The 24,365-nt window shown below is 50.3% G+C and overlaps 1 protein-coding gene across 3 annotated transcripts in view; it reads left to right on the forward strand.

The window, feature by feature from the left end:
* The window catches only part of UBE2G2 (ubiquitin conjugating enzyme E2 G2), a 40,156-nt gene that overhangs the window by 7,444 nt on the left and 8,347 nt on the right, over positions 1-24,365 (forward strand). For 2 of the 3 annotated variants that reach the window (XM_042954727.1, XM_042954728.1), the window contains exons 2-3: positions 10,084-10,119; positions 10,214-10,259. The exons of the other annotated variant lie outside the window; for it this stretch is intronic. In XM_042954727.1, coding sequence (XP_042810661.1) covers positions 10,084-10,119; positions 10,214-10,259 — 82 coding nt within the window. The remainder of the gene's footprint in view (positions 1-10,083; positions 10,120-10,213; positions 10,260-24,365) is intronic. 3 annotated transcript variants of the gene reach the window in all.

Genomic DNA, 24,365 nt, shown 5'->3' on the forward strand with positions numbered 1-24,365 from the left:
TCAGTCCTTTTACATTTGTTAAGACTTATTTTGTGTCCTAACAGGTGATTTGTCTTGGAGAACATTCCACCTGCACTTGTGAAGAATGTGTATTCTGCTTTTGTATGGAATGTTCTGGTTCATCTGGTCTAATGTGTCATTTAAGGCCAGTGCTTTCTTATATTTTTGTACGTCAGTGGGATATTAATGTCCTCTACTGTTGAGTTGCTGTGTCTCCCTTTAGGTCTGTTAACATTTGCTTTGCATATTTAGGCGCTCCTGTGTTGGGTGTGTAAATATTTACAAGTGTATCTTACTGTTGGAATGGCTCCTTTAGCGTTATGTAATGCCTTTCTTTTGTCTCTTTGTTTTAAGTCTATTTTCTCTGATACGAGTATAGCTGCTCCAGATTCCTTTTGGTTTCCATTTGTGTGGAACAGCTTTTTTTTCTTTTCTTTCTTTCTTTTTTTCAATCCCTTCACTTTCTGTGTGTGTGTGTGTGTGTGTGTGTGTGTGTGTGTGTCCTTAAATTTGAAGTGAGTTTCTTATAGGCAACGTATAGTTGGGTCCTATATTTTAATCTGTTCAGCACTCTGTGTCTTCTGATGGGAGAATTGAGTGCATTTACACTTAAAGTAATTACTGACAGGCATGTGCCTGTTGCCATTTTTGTTGTTTTCTGACCGTTTCTGTAGTTTCTCTCTGTTCCTTTCTTCTTTTCTGTTCTCTTTGTGCTTTGATGACTTCGGTGGTATGCTTATGTTCCTTTTCTTTCTTTTTTGTGTATTTGCTACAGGGTTTGGCATTGTGGCTACCACGTGGCTCACATGTGACAACTTCTGTACAGTCTGTTTTCAGTTGATAATAAGTTTGATCCCATTCTAAAGCTCAATACTGTTGTTCTCCCTTCACCCCATATTTGATGTTTTTGATTCACACTTTACATTAAAAAAAAATTTTTTTAATGTTTTATTTATTTTTGACAGAGAGAGAGAGAGACAGAGAGAGAGAGAGAGAGAGAGAGACAGAGCATGAGCTGGGGAGGGGCAGAGAGAGAGGGAGACACAGAATCTGAAGCAGCTCCAGGCTCCAAGCTGTCCGCACAGAGCCCGATGCGGGGCTCAAACTCAACAGCTGTGAGATCATGACCTGAGCTGAAGTCAGACGCTTAACCGACTGAGCCACCCAGGCGCCCTGACACTTTACATTTTTTTAATGTGTGTGTCCTTTAACTAGTTTTTGTACTTACAGTTATGTTTACTACTTACTTTTTTTAACCTTCATGCTAACTTTGTAAGTGATTAACCCCGTACTTTTACTATATACTTAACCTTTGCAGTGAGATTTATTCTTTCACATGTGTTCTCGTGAACACCCTTTCTTTTCAGTTAAAGAATTCCCCGTAACAAGGCCGGGTTAGTGGTGATGAACCCCTTTAGCTTTTGTTTCTCCGGAGAGCCCTTTATCTCTCCTTCACTTCTGAGTCGTAACTTTGCCGGGGAGAGTATTCTTGGTTGGAGATTTTCCTTTCAGTGCTTTGAATGTATCGTGCCTCTGCCTCTGGCCTGAAAAGTTTCTGCCGAAAAGTCTGCCGATAACTTAGCATCACGTACGTGTACATAACAAGTGGTTTTCATCTTGCTGCTTTGAAGATTCTCTCCTGGCTTTTACTTTTTGGTAGGTAATTATAAGGTGTCTTGGTGTGGGTCTCTCTGGGTTCTTCTTCCTTGAAACTCTCTGGGCTTCTTGGATCTAGATGCCTGTTTCCTTCCCCAGATGAGGGAAGTTTTCAGCCATTACTTCTTCAAGAGATTTCTGACCCTTTCTCTCTCCTCCTCTGGAAGCCCCATGATCCAAATATTAGTCTACTTGATGTCTTAGGAGCTCCTAACTGTCTTCACTTTTTTTCATTCTTTTTGCTGCTCTCATTGACTGAGTTCCACTGACCTCGAGTGGCTGATCCTTTCTTCTGCTTCATCTGGTCTGTGTTTCAGTTCAGCCGTTCTGTTGTTCACTCTGCGATTTCTCTTTGGTACGTTCTTATATTTCCCACCTCTGTTGAGGTTTTGTGTCCATCGGTTTTTCTCCTGTTTGGTGAGCGTCTTTGTGACCATCACTTTGAACTCCTTATCGGCAAACTGTCTCCGTCTCACTGAGATCCTTTTTCCTGAGGTTTTATCTTGTTCTTTCCTGGGAACATATTCCTGTTTGTCCATTTCGCTGGACTGTCTGAGTTGGTCTCGATACCAACTGGGAACACCCCCCTCTCCCAGTCTGGAAGGAGCGGCCTCGTGTAGGAGATGAACCTCGTCATTCAGTCCCGTCCCGGCTTTCGGTTGTCACTCAAACCTTCGTGCTGTCCCAGCACCTGTTGTGTCTTTGATACCTCCCGCAGTGGAGGGTGTGCCAAGACTTGTCATTGTCCCGGAGCGGAGGGTCTCAGCACGCAGATTCAGGGTGACTGGAAGCCAGGCCCACTGGCAGCAGCTTTTTAAGGTGTGCAGATATGTACAGTCCTGTGGGGCCTTAAGCATAAGCCCCACTGGTCACCAGAGCTAGGCACTCTGCAGGTGTCCCCAGTATGGCTGTCACAAAAATCGGGACTCCAGATGAGTGTGTAAGTTCTTTTCTGGGCGATGCCAGTGAGCTGAGCTGGTGCAGGGCAGAGGGAGAGTGCCAAGGTGGTGCCATAGCCGTATTTTCGTAGAGAGCAGCTCTGTGGACCGTGGAATGTGTGCCAGACCTGAAGGCTACCTCTCAGCTCCAGGACACGCAGGGAGGCCTCCTTCACGGAAGGATGGGGGAGTGGGCCTCAGCCTGCCCTCTGTGCAGTGCCCTGGGGATGGCAGCCTGCCAAAAACCCTTTCTCCGACTGTGGTAGACCCATCAGACCCGGGAATGCAAGGTCCCCTGGCCACCAGCACCAGACGATCAAGGGACATCTCCCCCCGGTGGCAGCTGTAAAAAGCAGGGTGCCGGCTGTGTGTAAAACTCCCTTCTGGGAGACATCACACTCTGGATTTCGGCGGAAGGTGAACGCGAAGATAGCGGCTGCCCGCTGAGGTCTCTGGAAGGGATCAGGTTGGTCCCAAGATGCACATCTAATCAGAAGCACACCCCGCAGGCTGCAGTCCTCATGGTCAGCTGATAGCCCTCCTGCCCAGAAAGACCGGCCTCTTGCTTTCCCCGGGGGTGGTAGCTGTTTAAGAACTGCTTCTCTATTAGTTAGAGTCCTGTGGGACCCACAGCACGAGTCCGGTGGCCGCCAGAGCCAGGCGATGTGGAGATGTCCCCTGGAAGCAGTCGCAAAATGTGGGGCACCAGATCAGTTTGAGCTCCTCCCTGTGTGACTCTGATTGTCACAGGTTCATGGGACCAGCAGCTCCGGTCTCCCTGGCCTCCAGGGCCAAGCGATCAAGAGGTGTCCCCTAGGTGACAGCCACAGAAATCAGGGCACTAGATACGCGTAAAAGCTGCCTTCAGGTGGATGCTGGTGCCCGGGAGCACAGCGGAGGGAGAGGCAAAGATGACCCCCGGTCTCTGTCCGCAGAGAACAGTGTTCCGCCAGGCTCCCGATGAGTGTGATGAATCAGACGCCTGCGCCCCGGTGGCCACTCTGATGCCAGCAGGCGCACCTCCGTGAGTCTGGGCGTGGTCCACGGGCTGCCTCGGAGCTGGGCCCTGGGGAGGGCCAGTCCCCGCCCCGAGCCCTTGAAGGGAGGTTTCTCACATGGCTCCCGTCTTGGGGGTCTTGGGGGTCTTGGGATGCGAGTCCCATAGGGTCTCAAAGCTAGATGATTTGGAGGCTCGTCTATGCAAGCGTTCGTCTTAAAAGTTGGGGTGCTGCTGTTCAAACCCTTTACTCCTCAAGAAGCAGCTCTGGGTTTTGAGTTTCCTCCTGGTTGTGAGATACTGTGCGGGGGGTCATGGTGAGATTGTGTCCCAGCTTCTGTTGGCCACTTCGGTGTGGTTTTCTTCTCATTTGCTTGATGCGCAGTTATGACCCAGCCGGCCTTAGTGTGCTTTGGGGGGCAGATTGTTCCGTTTGTAGCTGTAGACTCCATGTTCGTGGGAGGAGGGGCGCCGAGGGTCTCACTGCATCGCCATGTTCTCCTTGTGGCTTTGATTTGCGTCTCCCTTGCGACCGATGACATTGAGTGTCGTTTTGTGTGTTTATCTGCCATCATAAGTGTCTTGAGTCTTTTGCTGATTTTTAATCATGTGTATTGTTTCCTTATTAAGTTGTAGGAGTTCTCCATATACTGTAGCTACAAGTCTTTTGTTGGATATTTTGTAAATATTTTCCCTTAAACCATGGCTTGCCTTGTTTTAAAAATTGTGGAAGAAAAACATGATTTTATCTTACCAGTTTGTTTTTTTTTTAGTTTATTTACTTACTTTGAGAGAGACAGAGACAGCGCGAGTGGGGGAAGGGCAGAGAGAGAGGGACAGGGACAGGGAGAGAATCCCAAGCAGGCTCCGTACTGTCAGTCCAGAGCCTGCGGCGGCTACTTTTTAAGCCACTATTAAAAATATGTTTTTAACGAATTAATATTCTCAAGGGGTCAGTGGCATAGTTTTTGCACATTTCTCTGATACTAGGATTTTGTTTTTCTTTTTGAAGCTGTTTTTGTGAGTAGACACCAAGCTGTCTGTGCAGGTGTGTATTTTGGAAATAAAACGAGTGTCGCAGAAACGTCCCCCGTGTTACTGTAACTTCCCTGACCACTAGGTGCCGCTGTCGAATAAGGATGCGGCTGGGACTGCAGCCCGCCGGCTGCCCCTCCCTGGAAGGCCCTGGAAGGAGGGCGCGGGAGGGAGGCTCCAGGGGTGGGTCCACAGATGAAGAACGAAGCAGCCCTTTTTGGAGGGAGCCCCCCCCACCAGATCCCTGGAGGATGAGTCCCCCACCCCCAACAGTTTATCAGTCCTCTGCTTTAATTTGTCAGGTGTTATGCGAAGGTCATTGGCCTGGATTTCAGATGACTGGGCGTGTAGCTCCTGGTGAGCTGGGTTCTGGGCTTCCCTCTCCCGGTGGTCGGCTGTCACGCAGACACCCGAAGGGGGACTGAGACGGTCGGAGTGTGTGTGACTGCGCCCGAGGGGCTCAGCCTTCCTGGCACTCGACCTCCGTTGCACTTGACTGCTGCCTCCTCGCAGTGCTGGCTGCCTCGCCGTTTGTCCCGCGGCACTGGCCTCGCGTTGGGGCCCTCGCTGCCCCTTCCTCTTCCTCCCGCGTGCTGGGCTCTGGTGCCCTTGGCGACAGACGGGGCTCTCCCCGTGCCCGTTCTTGTTTCCTGCTCAGGGTTTCTTAGCAGGTGTTACTGGTGCTTCGAATGAAAGAGTTGTCCTCGTGTGCACTTTCTTTATGGCCCCTTCCCCCTAAATGGCAGTAGCATTCCCCGGTCACCGCGGACACCCGACAGCGGCACCCGAATTTCCCAGTGTCCCCTGGGAAAACTCCAGCAACTGCCACCAGGTCCCCGCGGCTCCACCTGTCCCTGTGCGCACAGCCCCCAAGTTTCTCCTGCTAGTGTCCTCTCTCCCTTGAGCTTCAGACTCGTCTGAGGTCTCTCCGCTGGTGTGTTTTCTAGTCTCCACCTTAATGTGTTTAAATGAGAATTCTTGCCTTCCCCTCAGACCTGGCTCCTTCCCCTCCCGTCCCGGTAATAGTGCTGTTCGCTTAGTTGTTCGGGCCGGGGACCCGGGACCAGTCCTCACATGTCACGCCCATTTCGTCCCTGTCTGCGGGACAGACCCCCAGAGTCGCCACTCTGACTCAGGCTGTCACCTTCCCTGCCTGGACTGTCACAGTAATGGCTTAAAACTGTTTATTAGCCTGAACTACAGCCGGCATAGGGTTCAGGTTCAGGTTCAGGTTCAGCTCGGTGAGCTTCTCAGAGAGAGCATCACCACCCAGGTGAGCAGGAAGGCTGCCAGCCCGCCAGAACCCCACTGTGCGGGGCCCCCACTCCACCAGAGCAGCTCTGTCTTCATGGGGTAATCACTGCTTTGCTCTGCTTCCACCAAAGCACGCATTCTTAAACATTGTCGTTTAGAGTGCCTGTTTTTTAATGGATGTAATCCATCTATAAATGTAGTTACATGTTGTCTATTCTCTTTTTTTTCTTTTTAAAAATTTATTTATTGTTGACAGTGTGAGAGCAGGGGAGGAGCAGAGAGAGAGAGAGAGAGAGAGAGAGAGAGAGAGAGAGAACTTTAAGCAGGCTCCATGCTGTCAGCACAGAGCCCGCTGTGGGGCTTGATCTCAAGAGCTGTGAGATCATGACCTGAGCTGAAACCAGGAGTTGGGCACTTAACTGACTCAGCCACCCAAGCACCCTGTGTTGTGCATATATATCTGGGTGTGTACGCATATGTGTGGTGTATTATGTGTCGTGTGTAGTACGGGGCTGGTTTCTTTTGCATGACTGTGTCGCGTGTAGCTGTGTGTCATTTATTTTCACTTTTGTTCCACTGTATGAATTCACCACGGTTTCTTGACCTCTTCTGTTGCTAGATATTTGGGTGTTTTCATTTTTTTTGGCTGTTACGAGTGATGCTGCTGTAAATATGCAGCAAAGACACGACGGAATATTTCTCAGCCATAAAAATGAAATCTTGTCATTTGTGACAACATGGATGGACCTTGGGAGCATTACGCTAAGTGGGATAAGGCAGAGAAAGACCGATACCAAATGGTCTCACGCATGTATGGAACCTTAAAAACAACTCACAGAAGGAGAGTACAGGTTGGTGTAGCCATGGGGGGTTAGCAGGTGGACAACATGGGCGAAGGGGTCAGAATACAGACTTCCAGTTATAAACTAAGTCCAGGGGATGTCACGTACGGCCTGGCGATGATGGTTAACAGTGCCGTGTTGTGTATTTGAAAGTCGCTAAGGGGCTGGGTGTTAAAAGGTCTCATCAAAAGAGAAATTTGTGATTGTGTGTGGATGGGTGTTAACTTGCTGGACTTTGCTCATTGCAGAATATATACGAACACCGGCTCCCTGTGTTGCACACCTGAGACTAATAGGACAGTGTAAGTCAATTCTGTCTCAGTTGGAGAGAAAGGAGCCCCCCTCCGGCATCACCTTCACCCTGAGGCCTTTCTTGCCTCAGGTGGGCGTGTGTCTTTGTATCACTTTGCCACCTCCCTCACTACGTTCTTCAGTATGTCTTTTCGTGTGTGTTTCCTTACTTACTGGCTGTCTTCCTTCACTGGAACGGAAGGGAAGCCCGTGGAAGGAGGGGCCTTGTCTCTCCTTCACCACTGCGTCTGCGCTGGCCGGAGGAGTGGGGCCTGGCGGCCGCGTGGGTAGCGGCTGGCCCCTTCTAGTCCAGCTGGCCGAGGGGAGTGTGGACACCGCTGCCCCGGGGCTTCGTGCAGCCCCTCAAAGCTTCAGATAGGACCAGAGGGCAAATGTAAGTAAATACCATTTGGATGACTGATTTCTGCGATTAGAATTGTAGCTGGGCACTTTTCAGGACATCAAATTATGTGGCAAAACAGAGACGTGACACGCTTTCAGGCCAGCGGTTAGAGCGATATTTTGATGACACCGGTGAAGTATTTAGTTAGAGTGTCCTGTGTTCACAAGGTGTAGATTCACCGTGGCCCTTCTCTCGGCCTCTCTCGCTTAAGCTTTTACCCACGGGGGGGGAAGTGTGGTCTCTGTCTCTTTAGGGAGAGTGTGAGCTGTTACAGCGTCAGACCCTTACTTCCATCCAGTGACATTTCGTCCCCGTCTTCCTCCGGAGACTGATCCGTAGGGCGGTGGCAGGGGGCTAGAGGCTGCTGCGCATGCGGCCAGGTGGTCGGTACCTGGCTCTGCAGCACTTGTGGTCAGGTGGCAGGTTAACTCCCGGTGCACGCGTGCGCGTGTTTCTGTGTGCTTGTCCTCCGGAGAGGGTCGCGGGCTCCCGGCGACTCCCGGCGGCCTCCTTTCCCACCCGGTGGTCCCAGTTTACATTCGTGCCCGCAGGGTGTGTCTGTGGCTCCTCGGCGGGGGTGGGGGGGAGGCGGCCTTCTGTCCCATCTGGAGGCTCGGGCTCCTGGGCTGCTCCGCTGGGGGCACGGTCATCCCATTGTGGCCTTAGTTTCCCCACAGTTAATGAGTTGAGCACCTTGTGACATGTTCCTTTATTTTGTGACGTGTCTTCAAGTCTTGTGCTTGATTTTCTTTTGGGTGGTTTATGTATTTTTATCGATTCTGAGAAGTTTCGATACTAGCTCTTTGCTGGTTATGTCTGTAGCAAATACCGTCCTCTCTGGGGCTTCCCTTTTCATTCTCTTAAAGGTCTCTTGATAGCAGAGGTTCTTAGTTTCAGCGCTCTTAATTTTACCCATCTTTTCCTTTGATGGTTGGTGCTCTTTGGCTTTACCTTTGTAGTTAGTCTAAATTATTTATTGTTTTATGTTTCATAAAACAACTGAAATTAATTTTGGGGGGAGTCAGCTTTATTGAGATAAAATTTGCACACAATTAAATGTGCTACTTAAAATATTTTTTTTAATGTTTATTTTTGAGAGAGAGAGAGAGAGAGAGAGAGAGACAGACAGAACGGGAGTGGGAGAGGGGCAGAGAGAGAGGGAGACACAGAATCCGAACAGGCTCCAGGCTCTGAGCCGTCAGCACAGAGCCCGACGCGGGGCTCGAACCCACGGACTCTGAGATCATGACCTGAGCCGAAGTCGGACGCTCAACCGACTGAGCCACCCAGGCGCCCCTCAACTTAACTCTTTTTCAAGAAGTCTGGGCTGTTCTCAGTTGTTTGCATGTTTGTGTATCTTTTAGAGTTATCTTGTTTGCATTCAGGCAAGAAGACCTGTTGGGATGTTGGCTGAGGCTGCACGGAATCTGTAGGTGCAGTTTGAGGAGGATTGAGAACTGTAATTTTGAGGCTTCCATCCATGAACTTGCTCGAGTCTCTGCTTGGGAAGGCCTTCAGAGCCGTGGCGGTTCTCGCAGGCTACAGGTCTGCACAGCTTTTAAAAACTTACCTGTATGTGTTTCCTAGTAGAGTTGACGTCTTTTTAAGATTATTCTAGTTTGCTCATACATAGAAACACATTCAGTCACATGTCTGGACCTCGTAGTCAGCAGTGTTGGCCAACTCACTTCTTCTAGTGTGTCTTCTGATTCTTTCGGACTTTGGGCGTATGTGACGTGGCATCTGTGAGTAACGATGGTTTTACTTCCACTTTTCGGAACCTTACGGCTTGTAGTTATTTGGCAAGGGTTTGGCAATTTTATGGCCCTTCAGAGAACCAGTTTTTGGTTTTGTCTGTCTGTCTGTTTCTTGCCACATCAGCGATGTCTTGGGCGCCTGGGCCCGACAGGAAGTGCATCTCTGGCCCGATTTCCTACTCCCGGGTGGCCACCCTTCTTGCCCAGGACTGTTCTTCTCTCGTCACTCGTCCGCGTCTGTGTGCGGGTTTGGGTTCACTCTGGAGCCTTCCACATAGAAGACGAGGAGGCCAGGACTTGGGACGGCGTTTCTCGGTGGCGGGGCTGGGCCTCAGTCTCTCGGCGGCCACTGGTCTTCGGCGGTTGCCGAAGTGCCGCCTGCTTGCTTCTTCCTACTTTCGATTCTCGGCGCTCGGGCCTGACGCTCCGTGGGGTGCCACGTCGGGGGCTCACAGATTGAGTAGAGTGGCGCCGGGGACCGACAGCTGTGCCGTGCGTGCTCCGAGTCCTGGTTCACGAGCGCCGGCCGGTCCCTCGTTTCTCACGCTCAGAAGGGCCCGTGCCGCCGCTCACAGCGCCAGGAAGCACCATCCCGTCGGAAAACCGGACGCTGTGCTTGACGTGTGAAGTTGAATCGAAACAACCGGCAGGGGTATTTTTGAAAGATAATTGACCCCTTCGGTTTCTTCATTTGTCAGATGAAAGGGTTTATAGCTCCAGAATTCTGCGTTTTGCTGCCGTAAAGAGCCGCGTACGTAGTCGTTGTCGGAAACGTAACGGGAATAGGCGTTCGCTTTGGACAGACGGGGTTTTAATCTGTTAATGTATATACTCCACAGTTGTTGTTTGGTTACAATGCCAGCCTGATACTCGTTCTGTTTCATAATGCTTTTGCTTTTTCATTTTGTAGAACTGACGCTGAATCCTCCGGAAGGAATTGTGGCGGGTAAGGCACTAAAGTTAGCTTCTTTGTAATTTACTTCTAATTGCCAAAGTGGCCTTCTAAGTTAATTGTGGAAATTTTTTTTTGTTTTTTGCAGGTCCCATGAACGAAGAGAATTTCTTTGAGTGGGAGGCGCTGATCATGTAAGTTAGTTATATGTGCTGTTAGTTTCCAAGAGTTATTGGACATCAGACCCCGGAATCCAGCTAGCAGCGGGGCTGTGCTCAGAAGTCTCCATTCGAAGAAAAGCCTTCATGCACCTGTTAAATTGAGCTCTTTTTTAGCCTGCTGGTCTGAGTAGAAAACAGCAGAGACGTATATCCTGAGAAATGAAAATGTTTCCAGAGAGTCAATAAAAAAGTTTTGTCATACTTTATATTTGTAGAGTTTTAAAATAATAAGTTTTGAACGTTGAGTGGCAGTGCTGGGTTAGCCTCAAACGGTATCGGTGGCTTTGACTTCGGGAAGTCCCTAGGAGCCCACGGGTTTTTTTTGGTTTATTTTTTTTAAACTTGTATTCATCTTTTGAGAGAGCGAGAGAGAGACAGACGGAACACCAGCTGGGGAGGAGCAGAGAGACAGAGACAGAGACAGAATCCGAAGCAGGCTCCAGGTCCGAGCTGTCAGCACAGAGCCCGACACGGGGCTCGAACCCACGAATTGTGAGATCATAACCTGAGCTGAAGTCAGATGCTTAGCTGAGCCACCCAGGTGCCCCAAGGCCTGCAGCTTTGAAGGGGGAAAGGCCCCCGGGGTGGGGAGGGGAAGGTCCCTTGGGTGCAGGTGAGCCTCCGGCCCTGCCCCCTGTGCACCTGCGTTTTCCTCTTCCTCCTGCTCTGTCTCCATTCAGCCCCTCCTCTGCTGCTGCTTTCTTCCTGTGCGTTGCATGGCCTTCCATTGTCCCTGACCCCAAGACGTGGCTTTGTTCTAAGGAGAGCAGTGTGACTCCTGGCCCTGTTCTAGAAAGATCCTGACTGGATCTCGTGATCTTGCACCTGGTGATGTTGCTTAGAGCCGCAAATGGACCCCCTATTCTAGAGTGTTCCAGGGCCCTTTGAGCCAGGCCCTTCGATTGCCTTCTGTCCACTTCAGATGTACATTTTTGACCATTCTTAGATTCACTGTATTTTCAAATAAACGTGGTTAAGTAAAAGTTAGGAAGTTGGGATTTATCCTCGGTCTCTCAGGTTTCTCTTCGGTACGATGAGACCTCTCAGGTGGCCAGCACGTGTCGAGGCTGGGTTCTGGGGGGTTGAGACGTGCTCTCAGGGGAGGGACCAGGGCTGTGGCCGCACACGTCCTCGCACTGTCTGCGCATGCCCGGTGCGTCCGCCACGCGAGTTCTTACCGCTTCCCGTGTTCGAGAACCACATTGCTGGCAAGTGTTGTCTGTGGAGGTGAGATTGATAATGTGGAAATGGATGAGAAAAGGAGGCTTTTCTGATAAGCAGGATATTTAAAAATCATCAGTAAACATTGTCCAGAGGAAATACAGCACGCCTAATGTTCCCTGATAATTTGTAATACCCTGATCGCTTGGGCCTGTGGTACCTAGTTTTTCCTGTGTTTAAATGTTTCTGGCATGGGGACGTCTTTACAGCCTATCTGGGCACGTAAAAGGGTGTTGTAGCTTTTGTCCCCTAAAGCAATTCTAAACGGGACGGGGCGTCTCCTGGTCAGCAGCGTCCCGCGTCTAATGGGACATGGCATTATCTGCTGTGTCGGCTGTAGGTCCTTTGATTTTTAAGGAGACAGGAGATTACATCATATGAACGTGATTTGTCACGGCCATTTTTCACGTACCGTGTCACGTGTGTCGTTTCTGTGCTGACGTGGACACAGGTGCACGGGTTCCCATCAGCGGGCCCCCGTCTCACACGACACTGGCCTCTGACATCAGCAGACTCCTTTAGAAGCCCTTTAAGGGACACGTCAGGCCCTCGGAATGGTTTCTAAAAAGGTGTTTGTTAAAACCTGTTGGCATAACCGTTACTAGCTTTAGATCAGCACTGTAAAACGAATATTTTGAAAACCCATGTTAGCAGTTAGATGCAAAGGCAGCAAAAGCAAAAAGTAAGCAAGTAGGACTGTGTCAAACGAGGAAGCTTCTGCTCAGCAAAGGAAACCACCAACAGAAGGAGGAGGGAGCCTATTTGCAAATCACCCGTCTGATTAGGGGCTAATACGCACACGATAGAAGCGCCTCGTACACCTCAAAAGCAAAAGGAGAAACAGTCTGGTTAAACGGTGGGCAGAGGATCTGAACAGACGTTTTTCTAAGCAAGGCCTCCGGACGGCCGACGGGTCCGTGGAAAGATGCTCAATGTCACTCATCACCAGGGGAAAGCACACGAAAACCTCAGCGAGATTCCGCCTCACGCCGGTCAGAATAGAATGGCTGTCGCCAACAAGACAAGAATCCGAAGTGTCGGTGAGGGTGAGGGTGAGGGTGTGGAGAAGGAGGAGCCCTCGTGCGCTGCTGCTGGGAACGCACACCCGGGCAGCCGCTGCGGAAGACCGAACGGAGGTTCCTCAGAAAGTGAAAACGAGAGCCACCCTTCCACCCGGCAGTTCTGCTTCTGGGCTTTATCCAAGAGGAGGAAACCACCGGTTCGAAAGGACGTCTGTACCCCCGTGTGTACCGCAGCGTTACGTGCGACACCCGAGACACGGAAGCGGCCTGAGTTGGCGTCCGCCGGTGGATGAATGGATGGAGGAGATCGGGGTGCGTGAGATGGGCGGAGGCGGACAGAAGGTACCGCGTCCGGCTCCAGGCGTGTCCCGGACGTGCTGCCGTCACCGACCTCGTGGTGCGTGTTGGAGAGTCTTCGAGACGGTGACTCTTGCGAGTTGTCGCGAGAAAAAGATGGGTGGCTCCGTGTGGTGACGGATGTTCCCTGGCCTCACCGGGGTGCCCGCGTTGCGGCGTCTGCGGATCCGGAGTCCTCGCGCCCCACGCCCGGAACAGAACGCTCCCGGTCAGGCCTCGGTTTAAGAGGAGGTGATGAGGCTTTCTCAGCTGGAGCGCTTTTGTGTTTGAATGGGGCTTTTGCCTTCGCGTGGGATTCCCCTGCTCCAGGGTCTGCCGAGCCTGTGGGTCTTGGTCCCGTTCCAGACCCTTTTACAAACAAGAGGCCGTTTACAAATGTACTTAAAACATCTATTAAGGAATTAACTGTCCTCCTGGCGATTGGTCTCACCCTGCTTTTTGGCAGACAGCTGGCTGGATTTCACTCCTCAGTGATCGCTGTGCTTTGCTTTCTTTTTATTCTTTGATTGTCTGCAGAGTTTCTCTGTGCCCCGGCGTTTCTAAACCCGTACCTGCCCCATTTTCTGGGAGGGAGGGAGGGTGCCGCCGGCTTAGCCGCCCTGCTCCTCTGCCGGGCCTCCGTCTCTTGTCAGTTGTGCGGCGGGGAAAACCGCTTTTCAGGGGCTCGGGCCACAAGCACGGGGTGCCCGTTCTATTAGGGTTCCCGTCTGAGGACGCGGGTGCATCCTCGGTGACCCCAGATCTCCCCCGAGAGAACGGGAGGGAGGCTGTAGGATGGGAACGGGAGAGCTAAACGGTAAAATTGCCCCCGCCGCTTCTTTGATTGAAAGTAGAAGGTAACCCCGATGGCTTTTGGCTGAGCCGAACGGCCAAGAAGGGGGCCGGGGCTGCTGCCATCAGATGAACAGACGTGGGGGACACTGCTCGTAATTCGTGTCGAGAGCGGTCTGGCCCGGCAGCCCCAGCCTTGGGGGTCTCTTCAGCAGACGGTGTTCTGAAGAGCTCTGCGTGAGGTTTATTTCTGCACGCACTGCAGTAATTAGAAAATGGAAACAACATTGTCCAACATAGTTTATGAAACATCCGTACTGCCCAACGTCGGAACGCCGTGTAACACCGACAAGGTTCGGGCAGAATCTCCATGCTGGCCTAGAGAGGCGTCCCTCGTGTGTCACCGGGTGGAAAGAGCAGATGAGGGAACAGCGGGCCGAGACCAGTGCCGTCCGTGGGGATGATTTCCTGCCCCCGGGACACTCAGTGGCATCTGGAGATAGTTGTGGTTGTCACAGCTGGGGGACTAGGGGAGTCCACTGCCAGCGTCTGGGGGGAGCCACGCAGACAGCACAGGCCCGTCGGGCCCAAGATGCCGGTGCTGAGGTCGAGAAACAAGTTTTGCCTGCATTAGGTGTATAAGTTGAAGATTCTGGTAATTTTATAGTTTTGAGGCCACTCCCACAACAGTTTTACAGCATTTCCTGAAAGGTCTTCGTGCCCCCGGTCAGTCCCCATTCCCACCCTGAGCCGTAGGCAGCCTCTCTTCTTTTTGACCCTCGAGATTGGCCGTCCCCGGACTTCTCCTGCACATGGAATTCTAAAGCAGCCGGTCTTGTGTGTCCGGCTTCTTTCACCCTCCTGTGCATTTGCGATTCTGTCCCCTTGCCGGGGGTGTCACGCCTTCGTCTTTGCCACTGACCCCAGCCCCTGGGGGGATGGGCCGCACCTTCTTCCCCACCCGCCAGGCCAGGGGCCTTTGGCCGCTGTGACCAGTGCTGCTGCGGTCCCTCGCGTACGGCGTGCACCCCGGTGTCGCTGTCGGTGCATCGCTAGGTCCACGGGAGTGGGGGTGCTGTGACACAGAGGAAGCTGATGTTTTAATGTCTCCAGAAGCTGCCAGGCCGTCTTCCACAGGAGGTCAGAGTTTTACGTTGCCACCAGCACGGAGGAGGGCTCCCTCACCCACGCCTGCCGTGTGGCTGGAGCTGCCCTGGGCGTGAGGCCACACCTCACCCTGGACTTGGCCTGCGTTTTCTAAGGACTAATGGTGTTGAGCATCTCTTCATGGGCTTATTAGCCATTCATGTATCTTGGGTGAACTTGAGAAGTTTTGCCCATTTTTAATTGGCTTGTCTTCTTTTTCTTAATTTAATTTTATCATTATAAAAATACTTATTTTTGAGAGAGAGAACAAGCAGGGGCAGAGAGGGAGACAGAGAATCTGAAGCAGGCTCTGAGCTGTCAGTGCAGATCCTCCTGTGGGGCTCGAACCCACAAACCGTGAGATCATGTGGATTGGTGTCTTTTTGAGTCCTAAGAGTTCTTTATATATTTTGGATGCAAGGCCTTTATCAGACCCGTGATTTTCACGTTTTCTTCCAGTCTGCAGCTTTCCTGGTCGTCGTCTTAATGGAGCCTCTTGAAGCTCACAGGTTTTAATTTTGATGAAGTGCAACCTCAATGTTTTTCTCTTGTGGGTCATGCTTTTGGTGTTGCATTACCCAAGGTTACAAGGGGTTTCCGTTTTATATTTGTGGTTCTTCTATTGACCTTTTAAATTTTGATCCATCTTGGGCTGATTTTTTTTTCAATATATGAAATTAATTGTCAAATTGGTTTCCATACAACACCCAGTGCTCATCCCAAAAGCTGCCCTCCTCACTACCCATCACCCACCCTCCCCTCCCTCCCACCCCCCATCAACCCTCAGTTTGTTTTCAGTTTTTAAGAGTCTCTTATGCTTTGGCTCTCTCCTACTCTAACCTCTTTTTTTTTTTCCTTCCCCTCCCCCATGGGTTTCTGTTAAGTTTCTCAGGATCCACATAAGAGTGAAACCATATGGTATCTGTCTTTCTCTGTATGGCTTATTTCACTTAGCATCACACTCTCCAGTTCCATCCACGTTGCTACAAAGGGCCATATTTCGTTCTTTCTCATTGCCACGTAGTACTCCATTGTGTATATAAACCACAATTTCTTTATCCATTCATCAGTGGATGGACATTTAGGCTCTCTCCATAATTTGGCTATTGTTGACAGTGCTGCTATAAACATTGGGGTACAAGTGCCCCTATGCATCAGTACTCCTGTATCCCTTGGGTAAATTCCTAGCAGTGCTATTGCTGGGTCATAGGGTAGGTCCATTTTTAATTTTCTGAGGAACCTCCACACTGTTTTCCAGAGCGGCTGCACCAGTTTGCATTCCCACCAACAGTGCAAGAGGGTTCCCGTTTCTCCGTATCCTCTCCAGCATCTATAGTCTCCTGATTTGTTGATTTTGGCCACTCTGACTGGCGTGAGGTGATATCTGAGTGTGGTTTTGATTTGTATTTCCCTGATGAGGAGCGACGTTGAGCATCTTTTCATGTGCCTGTTGGCCATCCGGATGTCTTCTTTAGAGAAGTCTATTCATGCTTTCTGCCCATTTCTTCACTGGGTTATTTGTTTTTCGGGTGTGGAGTTTGGTGAACTCTTTATAGATTTTGGATACTACCCCTTTGTCCGATATGTCATTTGCAAATATCTTTTCCCATTCCGTTGGTTGCCTTTTAGTTTTGTTGGTTGTTTCCTTTGCTGTGCAGAAGCTTTTTATCTTCATAAGGTCCCAGTAGTTCATTTTTGCTTTTAATTCCCTTGCCTTTGGGGATGTGTCAAGTAAGAAATTGCTGCGACTGAGGTCAGAGAGGTCTTTTCCTGCTTTCTCCTCTAGGGTTTTGATGGTTTCCTGTCTCACATTCAGGTCCTTTATCCATTTTGAGTTTATTTTTGTGAATGGTGTGAGAAAGTGGTCTAGTTTCAACCTTCTGCATGTTGCTGTCCAGTTCTCCCAGCACCATTTGTTAAAGAGACTGTCTTTTTTCCATTGGATGTTCTTTCCTGCTTTGTCAAAGATTAGTTGGCCATACGTTTGTGGGTCTAGTTCTGGGGTTTCTATTCTATTCTATTCTATTCTATCCTATTCTATTGGTCTATGTGTCTGTTTTTGTGCTAATACCATGCTGTCTTGATGATTACATCTTTGTAATAGAGGCTAAAGTCTGGGATTGTGATGCCTCCTGCTTTGGTCTTCTTCTTCAAAATTACATTGGCTATTCGGGGCCTTTTGTGGTTCCATATGAATTTTAGGATTGCTTGTTCTAGTTTCGAGAAGAATGCTGGTGCAATTTTGATTGGGATTGCATTGAATGTGTAGATAGCTTTGGGTAGTATTGACATTTTGACAATATTTATTCTTCCAATCCATGAGCACGGAATGTTTTTCCATTTCTTTATATCTTCTTCAATTTCCTTCATAAGCTTTCTATAGTTTTCAGCATACAGATCTTTTACATCTTTGGTTAGATTTATTCCTAGGTATTTTATGCTTCTTGGTGCAATTGTGAATGGGATCCATTTCTTTATTTGTCTTTCTGTTGCTTCATTGTTAGTGTATAAGAATGCAACTGATTTCTGTACATTGATTTTGTATCCTGCAACTTTGCTGAATTCATGTATCAGTTCTAGCAGACTTTTGGTGGAGTCTGTTGGATTTTCCATGTATAATATCATGTCATCTGCAAAAAGCGAAAGCTTGACTTCATCTTTGCCAATTTTGATGCCTTTGATTTCCTTTTGTTGTCTGATTGCTGATGCTAGAACTTCCCACACTATGTTAAACAACAGCGGTGAGAGTGGACATCCCTGTCGTGTTCCTGATCTCAGGGAAAAACCTCTCAGTTTTTCCTCATTGAGGATGATGTTAGCTGTGGGCTTTTCATAAATGGCTTTTATGATCTTTAAGTATGTTCCTTCGATCCCGACTTTATCGAGGGTTTTTATTAAGAAAGGGTGCTGGATTTTGTCAAAGGCCTTTTCTGCATCGATTGACAGGATCATATGGTTCTTATCTTTTCTTTTATTAATGTGATGTATCACGTTGATTGATTTGCAAATGTTGAACCAGCCCTGCATCCCAGGAATGAATCCCACTTGATCATGGTGAATAATTCTTTTTATATGCTGTAGAATTCGATTTGCTAGTATCTTACTGACAATTTTTGCATCCATATTCATCAGGGTATTGGCCTGTAGTTCTCTTTTTTTAATGGGTCTCTGTCTGGTTTAGGAATCAAAGTAATACTGGCTTCATAGAATGAGTCTGGAAGTTTTCCTTCCCTTTCTATTTTTTGGAATAGCTTGAGAAGGATAGGTATTATCTCTGCTTTAAATGTCTGGTAGAACTCCCCTGGCAAGCCATCTGGTCCTGGACTCTTATTTGTTGGGAGATTTTTGATAACTGATTCAATTTCTTCGCTGGTTATGGGTCTGTTCAAGCTTTCTATTTCCTCCTGATTGAGTTTTGGAAGCGTGTGGGTGTTTAGGAATTTTTCCATTTCTTCCAGGTTGTCCAGTTTGTTGGCATATAATTTTTCATAGTATTCCCTGATAATTGCTTGTATCTCTGAGGGATTGGTTGTAATAATTCCATTTTCATTCATGATTTTATCTATTTGGGTCATCTCCCTTTTCTTTTTGAGAAGCCTGGCTAGAGGTTTGTCAATTTTGTTTATTTTTTCAAAAAACCAACTCTTGGTTTCGTTGATCTGCTCTACAGTTTTTTTAGATTCTATATTGTTTATTTCTGCTCTGATCTTTATTATTTCTCTTCTTCTGCTGGGTTTAGGCTGTCTTTGCTGTTCTGCTTCTATTTCCTTTAGGTGTGCTGTTAGATTTTGTATTTGGGATTTTTCTTGTTTCTTGAGATAGGCCTGGATTGCAATGTATTTTCCTCTCAGGACTGCCTTCGCTGCATCCCAAAGCATTTGGATTGTTGTATTTTCATTTTCGTTTGTTTCCATATGTTTTTTAATTTCTTCTCTAATTGCCTGGTTGACCCACTCATTCGTTAGTAGGGTGTTCTTTAACCTCCATGCTTTTGGAGGTTTTCCAGACTTTTTCCTGTGGTTGATTTCAAGCTTCATCGCATTGTGGTCTGAAAGTATGCATGGTATGATTTCAATTCTTGTAAACTTATGAAGGGCTGTTTTGTGACCCAGTATGTGATCTGTCTTGGAGAATGTTCCATATGCACTCGAGAAGAAAGTATATTCTGTTGCTTTGGGATGCAGAGTTCTAAATACATCTGTCCAGTCCATCTGATCCAATGTATCATTCAGGGCCCTTGTTTCTTTATTGACCGTGTGTCTAGATGATCTATCCATTTCTGTAAGTGGGGTGTTAAAGTCCCCTGCAATGACCACATTCTTATCAATAAGGTTGCTTATGTTTGTGAGTAATTGTTTTATATATTTGGGGGCTCCCGTATTCGGTGCATAGACATTTATAATTGTTAGCTCTTCCTGATGGATAGACACTGTAATTATTATATGATGCCCTTCTTCATCTCTTGTTACACATCTTGGGCTGATTTTGGATATGGCGTCAGGTAGGAGTCCAAAGTCATTCATTTGCGTTCGGCTCTCTGATTGCCTTGATGCCGTTTGTTGAAAAGGAAACCCTTTCTGCATTGAATTGCCGCGGCGCCTGGGTCCAACATGACCGTAAATGTAGGGGTGTATGTTTCGGCTCTGAGTTCTGTTCCCTCGAGCTGGGCCCATCCTTGGACCGCTACCGCACGCACAGTCTCTGTTCTTGTAGCTTCCCGGTAAGTTTTGGAATTGGAAAGTGCAAGTCCTCTGATTTTGTTCTTCTTTTCCAAGATTGTTTTGCCTGTTCCCGGGTCCCTTGCAATTCCGTCTGAATTTTAAGATCGGCTCCTCAATTTCTGCAGGGAAGCCAGCTGGCATTTTGATAGGGATTGTGTGGATGAGGACTTTGACAGTCCTGAGCGTTCTCATCCGGGCATGTGGCATGTGTCTCCATTTAGCGAGGTCTTTGAGAATTCCTCTCAGCAGTGCAATGATACATTTTTAATTTGAAAAACCCAACTTTGTGGATGAAGGTATGTGGGTTTAAGCACACGGAGACAGGCTTGGAGAACCCACACTTAACCTGTGTCTGCCTTGGGGAGGCGATTCCGGAGGGAGCGGAGTTTTCTATACTTCACGTATATGACTGTTTTCCAAAATATGTTTCTCTAGTTGAAGTCCGTTCGTGTTGTAAAAGTTGTGTGTCAGAATTGACTATGAAATTCTTGTAATGATGGACTTATTTAGTGTGCTTTTAATACAGTTCAAGCATATCTGATTGCAGGTTTTTTCAGAGACGTCCGTATCGCAAAACAGAACAAAATACACCAAACCCAGGGTATGACTGCAGCCTCCTTCTGGACAGATTGAATCCGAGAAGACTATATGGGAGAGAACCCGAGTTTGCTACTGCCATGGTTTCCCAAGGCGGAGGCCACCTGTCCTGTCCCCGTCCTTCCCGCGCTTCTCACCGTTGGTTTTGTACCTGGGAATTAGTGGGCAGCACAGAGCACAAGGAAAAAAAAGCAACAAAATCGCAACAAACCCACCGTCTGGGTCGATCCCAGAGACCCCCCCTGGGCACCTGCTTCTGGGCGGCCGAGCCCACCTGCTCCTTTCCCCGGGGCGCTCCCTGCAGGTTGCGCTCCCTAGGGCACCTGCTGTCTGTCCTGCTGGCGGCCCGCGACCGGGTCCCTCCCTGCTCACTTTGAAGCGGCGAGGGGCCTTCCTGTAGCTGGTGCTCCTCCCGCACTTGCCTGGCTTGAAGCCCAGTGGCCGGGAGCTCGGCCTTCAAGAGCGCCCCGCACGGGTGTGTGGCTAGCCTCCTGCCCGGGTGAGCGGGGGGCGCCGACTGCAGAGCGTGAGGGCAGGAGGGACGTGGCGCCCCTCCTGGCCCGCCTGCTGGGTGCCCTGTGCACGTTCAGCGGCCTGAGGGCCACGGGGACCCATCCCTTGCCAGTGGAGGGTGTCTCTGAAGCAGCGTACCTTTCCCTCTTAGGCCTCAGGTGGTCGTGACTTTGGGGAATAATCGTCCCTTAGTAATCCAGTTCGAGTCCAAGTGCTGACGAGTGGTTTACAGTCTCCGTTACTTAGAGCCTTGTCATACGTGTGTCGTGTGTATTGTCCTTGTGCCGTGACGGACTTGGAAAGGAGAACAGGCAGCCTCTTCAGCACCTGCCACAGCCGAGTGACGTGCAGGCCGCCGTCCTGGAACACGCCCCGTGGGCACACGGCTCACTCACACCCGGACACACCTGGGTTGCACTGCCGAGCCCGCTGGTCTCCCTGTGCCTTCAGCGTGCTGCCCGCGGCATCTGTTGTTATCCGGACACGCTCTGAAGTGGAAAGTAAGGAACGACGGTTTTCGTTTTAATTTAGTGTCCGAGACTAAAGGAGCATCTCTCCGATTTTCACGGACTCTGCAAGTAACATCGTTTTCGACGGTGCGTGATTGCTGGTGCCACATGGCCCTGGGCGCGGGGCGGGGCGGGCAGTCGCCCCCTCAGTACTCGCTGGGTATGCAATTCACCCAGGCCAGCAAATCAGCGCGAGCTGTCGGACGTGCGGTGTCCTTTCCGGAGCAGGGCGCGCGCGTCACGCCCTGCTCCGATTCTGGTCTCAGAAAGTGAAAGTACGTCCTTCAGGAACGGCGTAGCCATTATTTTAATTCATTGGTGGACGGCAGTTGGCAGCCTTTGAAGAGTTCCGTTTGCTTTAGATAAATCTGTTTCCTTTCGTCTTGTGCTTTCCTTTTTCTCACCTGAGGATTTCTGAGACGAGGCCTTCAGCGAGAGAGAGTGGGGCCGCCTGGAGCGGGGGCGCCAGGGTTTGTCCAGAGAGCGCACCGGCTCTGTCTGGGTGTCGTTTCGGGAGTCAGCCCGGTGGCGTTTTCCGGAGTCGGCAGGCACGCCCCTGCACACGCGGGCCCCCTGCCTGCTTGGCCCAGCAGCGGGGCGGCCTGGAGGAGGAAGCCCTGGTTTCGAACCAGCAGCCGACCGGGGACATTTGAAAACCGCTTCGATGCTTGAGGTGTGGGAGCGCTTCAGGAAATGTTTGGTAGCGCTCCTGAGGCCACGGACGACCCAGTGGGCTCTTTTAATGTTGAAGGAAGCCCTATGGTGAGAAACGCAGCCCTGAGCGAATTCCGTTCGGTTCATTCCAAAACGCCACCCAGACGTTCCCTCTTCTGACTCGGACGTGCCAGAGTCCCGAGGCGCGTGGGCAGGCGTTCCCGACGAGGACGGGGTTCCTTTCTAGGGGAGCGTCCGCCCAGCCTCCCGGGTTAGCCGTTCAAACTGCCTTCTACCCCGGACCTCAGCTCTGCCATCCGCTCGTCGAGCCTCCCAGCTTTGCCTCCCGGGCGTCGGGGGGCGTGAGTGCCACGCTTCTGGGCACCTTCCGTCGGGGGCCTGGGGACGATGAAAGGGGGGCTCTCATCGGCTGCCTGGGGCTCCTCTACCGGAAGACGGACGCATGGGGTGGTCTCCTCCTCGGTCCGTGCCAGGCCCGCGTGCAGAGGAAGGGGCCTCCAGGACGTCTGTTCAGGGCGCGGGGCGGCCTGGGACCGCCTCGTCTGGCAGCCAGGCGGTGGCCCTTGTCCGGCAGCCAGGCGGTGGCGGTGCTGGCTCCCCGTGCCGCCTGCAGGCCCTGCCCTGGACGGACACCGTCCCGGCACCGGAGCCGGCCCGGCCCCACACTCGACCCTCTTCACGTGGCTTCGCCTGTCCTGCTTTGACGCCAGGGCTCTGGGCGCTGTCGTGACCCCCTCCCCCCCGTTTCACTATGGTTTCTCCAAAAAGTAGCAAGGATGCGGTTTTCAGAATCATGGTCGGTCTCTTAAGTTGAAAAAAATGGACTCCAAAAAACACTTTTTACCTTGTTCTTTTTTTTTTTTTTAAGTTTTACTTATTTTGAGATAGAGCATGTGTGTGCATGCCGTTGGGTGAGGGGCAGAGAGAGAGAGAGAATCCCAAGCAGGCTCTGCACTGACAGTGCAGAGCCTGATGTGGGGCTTGAACTCACAAACCGTGAGATCGTGACCTGAGCTGAGATCAGACGCTTCACCCACTGCATCACCCAGTTGCCCCCTCCCCCCTTTAACAGGTTAGACCTTGTTCTTGTTCTGACTGTTTTGCCGCAGCCCGGCCCTCTTTCCCCTGGGACGCAATCCTGGCATCCACTGCGGTGGTGCCAGTGGAAGCTCTGAGTGTCCTCACCAAATGGTAGAGAAGCCCTCTGTGCGGCTTCTTCGGGGATTCTTTGTCTTTTTTCCGTCAGTTGTGGAGAGAAATATCGTTCACGATATTTGCAAGTTTATATTTATTTTACTGAATCGAAATAACATTGACTTAAAATTTGTGCTTTGAAAAAACGATTTTAAAAAAATGAAGGTTGTCTTGGAATAAGCGTATTTCAGTTATCGTCTCCCGCGCCACGCCTCGCATTCATTCTTGAAAGGCAGCGTGTCTGCCACGTCACGCCTCCTGCAGCGACTAGGGCCCGGTCTCCACGCCGTGTTGACGTCGTAGAGCTCGTATTACAGGTCGTGGCTTAGACAGGCACTCAGTCGGGCCCAGCAGCTCACACGCGGCCGGCTGTCGCCACACATGTTCGGTGTCTTATTTTCGAGGCTTAGGTAACCTGTCAGCCGCTCTAACGCGTGTTCCCTAGGGGAGGTTTGTAAGGGGGAGTCTTTCTGTCTTGAGCTGGGGCTCTGCCTCTCTGCTGCCCTCCTGTCGTGCACACGGGCCAGGAAATAGTGTTAATTTACACATACGGTTTTAAAATCTGATGGGGCTTAGAAGCGGTTTATTCCATTTCTGCCATTTTCCACGTGACGAGGCCATAAAGCCAGGCAGACAGGCGTGCCGGTGACCGTGTGGCGTGGGCTGCGTGACAGGCACCCATTGCAGGCCCGCGGGTCAGGGCTGGCCGTGCGCGTGGGCCTGTCGGGGATCACCTGTGTGCTTTTCATCCGGTCCTTGAAGGTTACAGAAACCCCGTTTCTAAGGCACACTTGAGGGCGCCTGGGGGGGCTCAGTCGGTTAAGCGTCCGACTCTTGGTTTTGGCTCAGGTCATGATCTCACGGGGCTCGTGGGTTCGAGGCCCGCATCGGGCTCTGCCCTGACAGCTCGGAGCCTGCTTGGGATTCTCTCTCTCTCTGCTCCTCCCCCGCTCATGTGCTCTGTTTCTGTCTCAAATAAATAAACTTAAAAAAAATAAGAAAAGTAAAAATAGCCTTTGAAGTAAAAAAAAAAACTCTTAACCCTTATCATTTAATATGATAGTCTTTCTCTAACGGGCATAATCCATATCCTTACTTGAAGGTGAAATGACGGCGAACATACAGGAAGTTTACAAGGTCCTTGGGTTTTGCAGCTTTGCCCGGAGCCCTCTCCTCCGATCCCGGCTCTAGAGAGGCTCTGTCTGCTGCCCCGCCCTTACCTTCGTGAGCGCAGAACCTGTGCCTGAGGCGTGGTCTCTGTGCTGGTACCTGGGACTCCAGCCAGGTTGGGGCGGGACAGTGAGCGTCATTTTCCACTCAGGAAAACATATCGGCGGGGCACCTGGGTGGCTC

This window comes from Panthera leo, chromosome C2 (assembly GCF_018350215.1).
Source record: "Panthera leo isolate Ple1 chromosome C2, P.leo_Ple1_pat1.1, whole genome shotgun sequence".
NCBI classification, from domain to species: Eukaryota; Metazoa; Chordata; class Mammalia; order Carnivora; family Felidae; genus Panthera; species Panthera leo.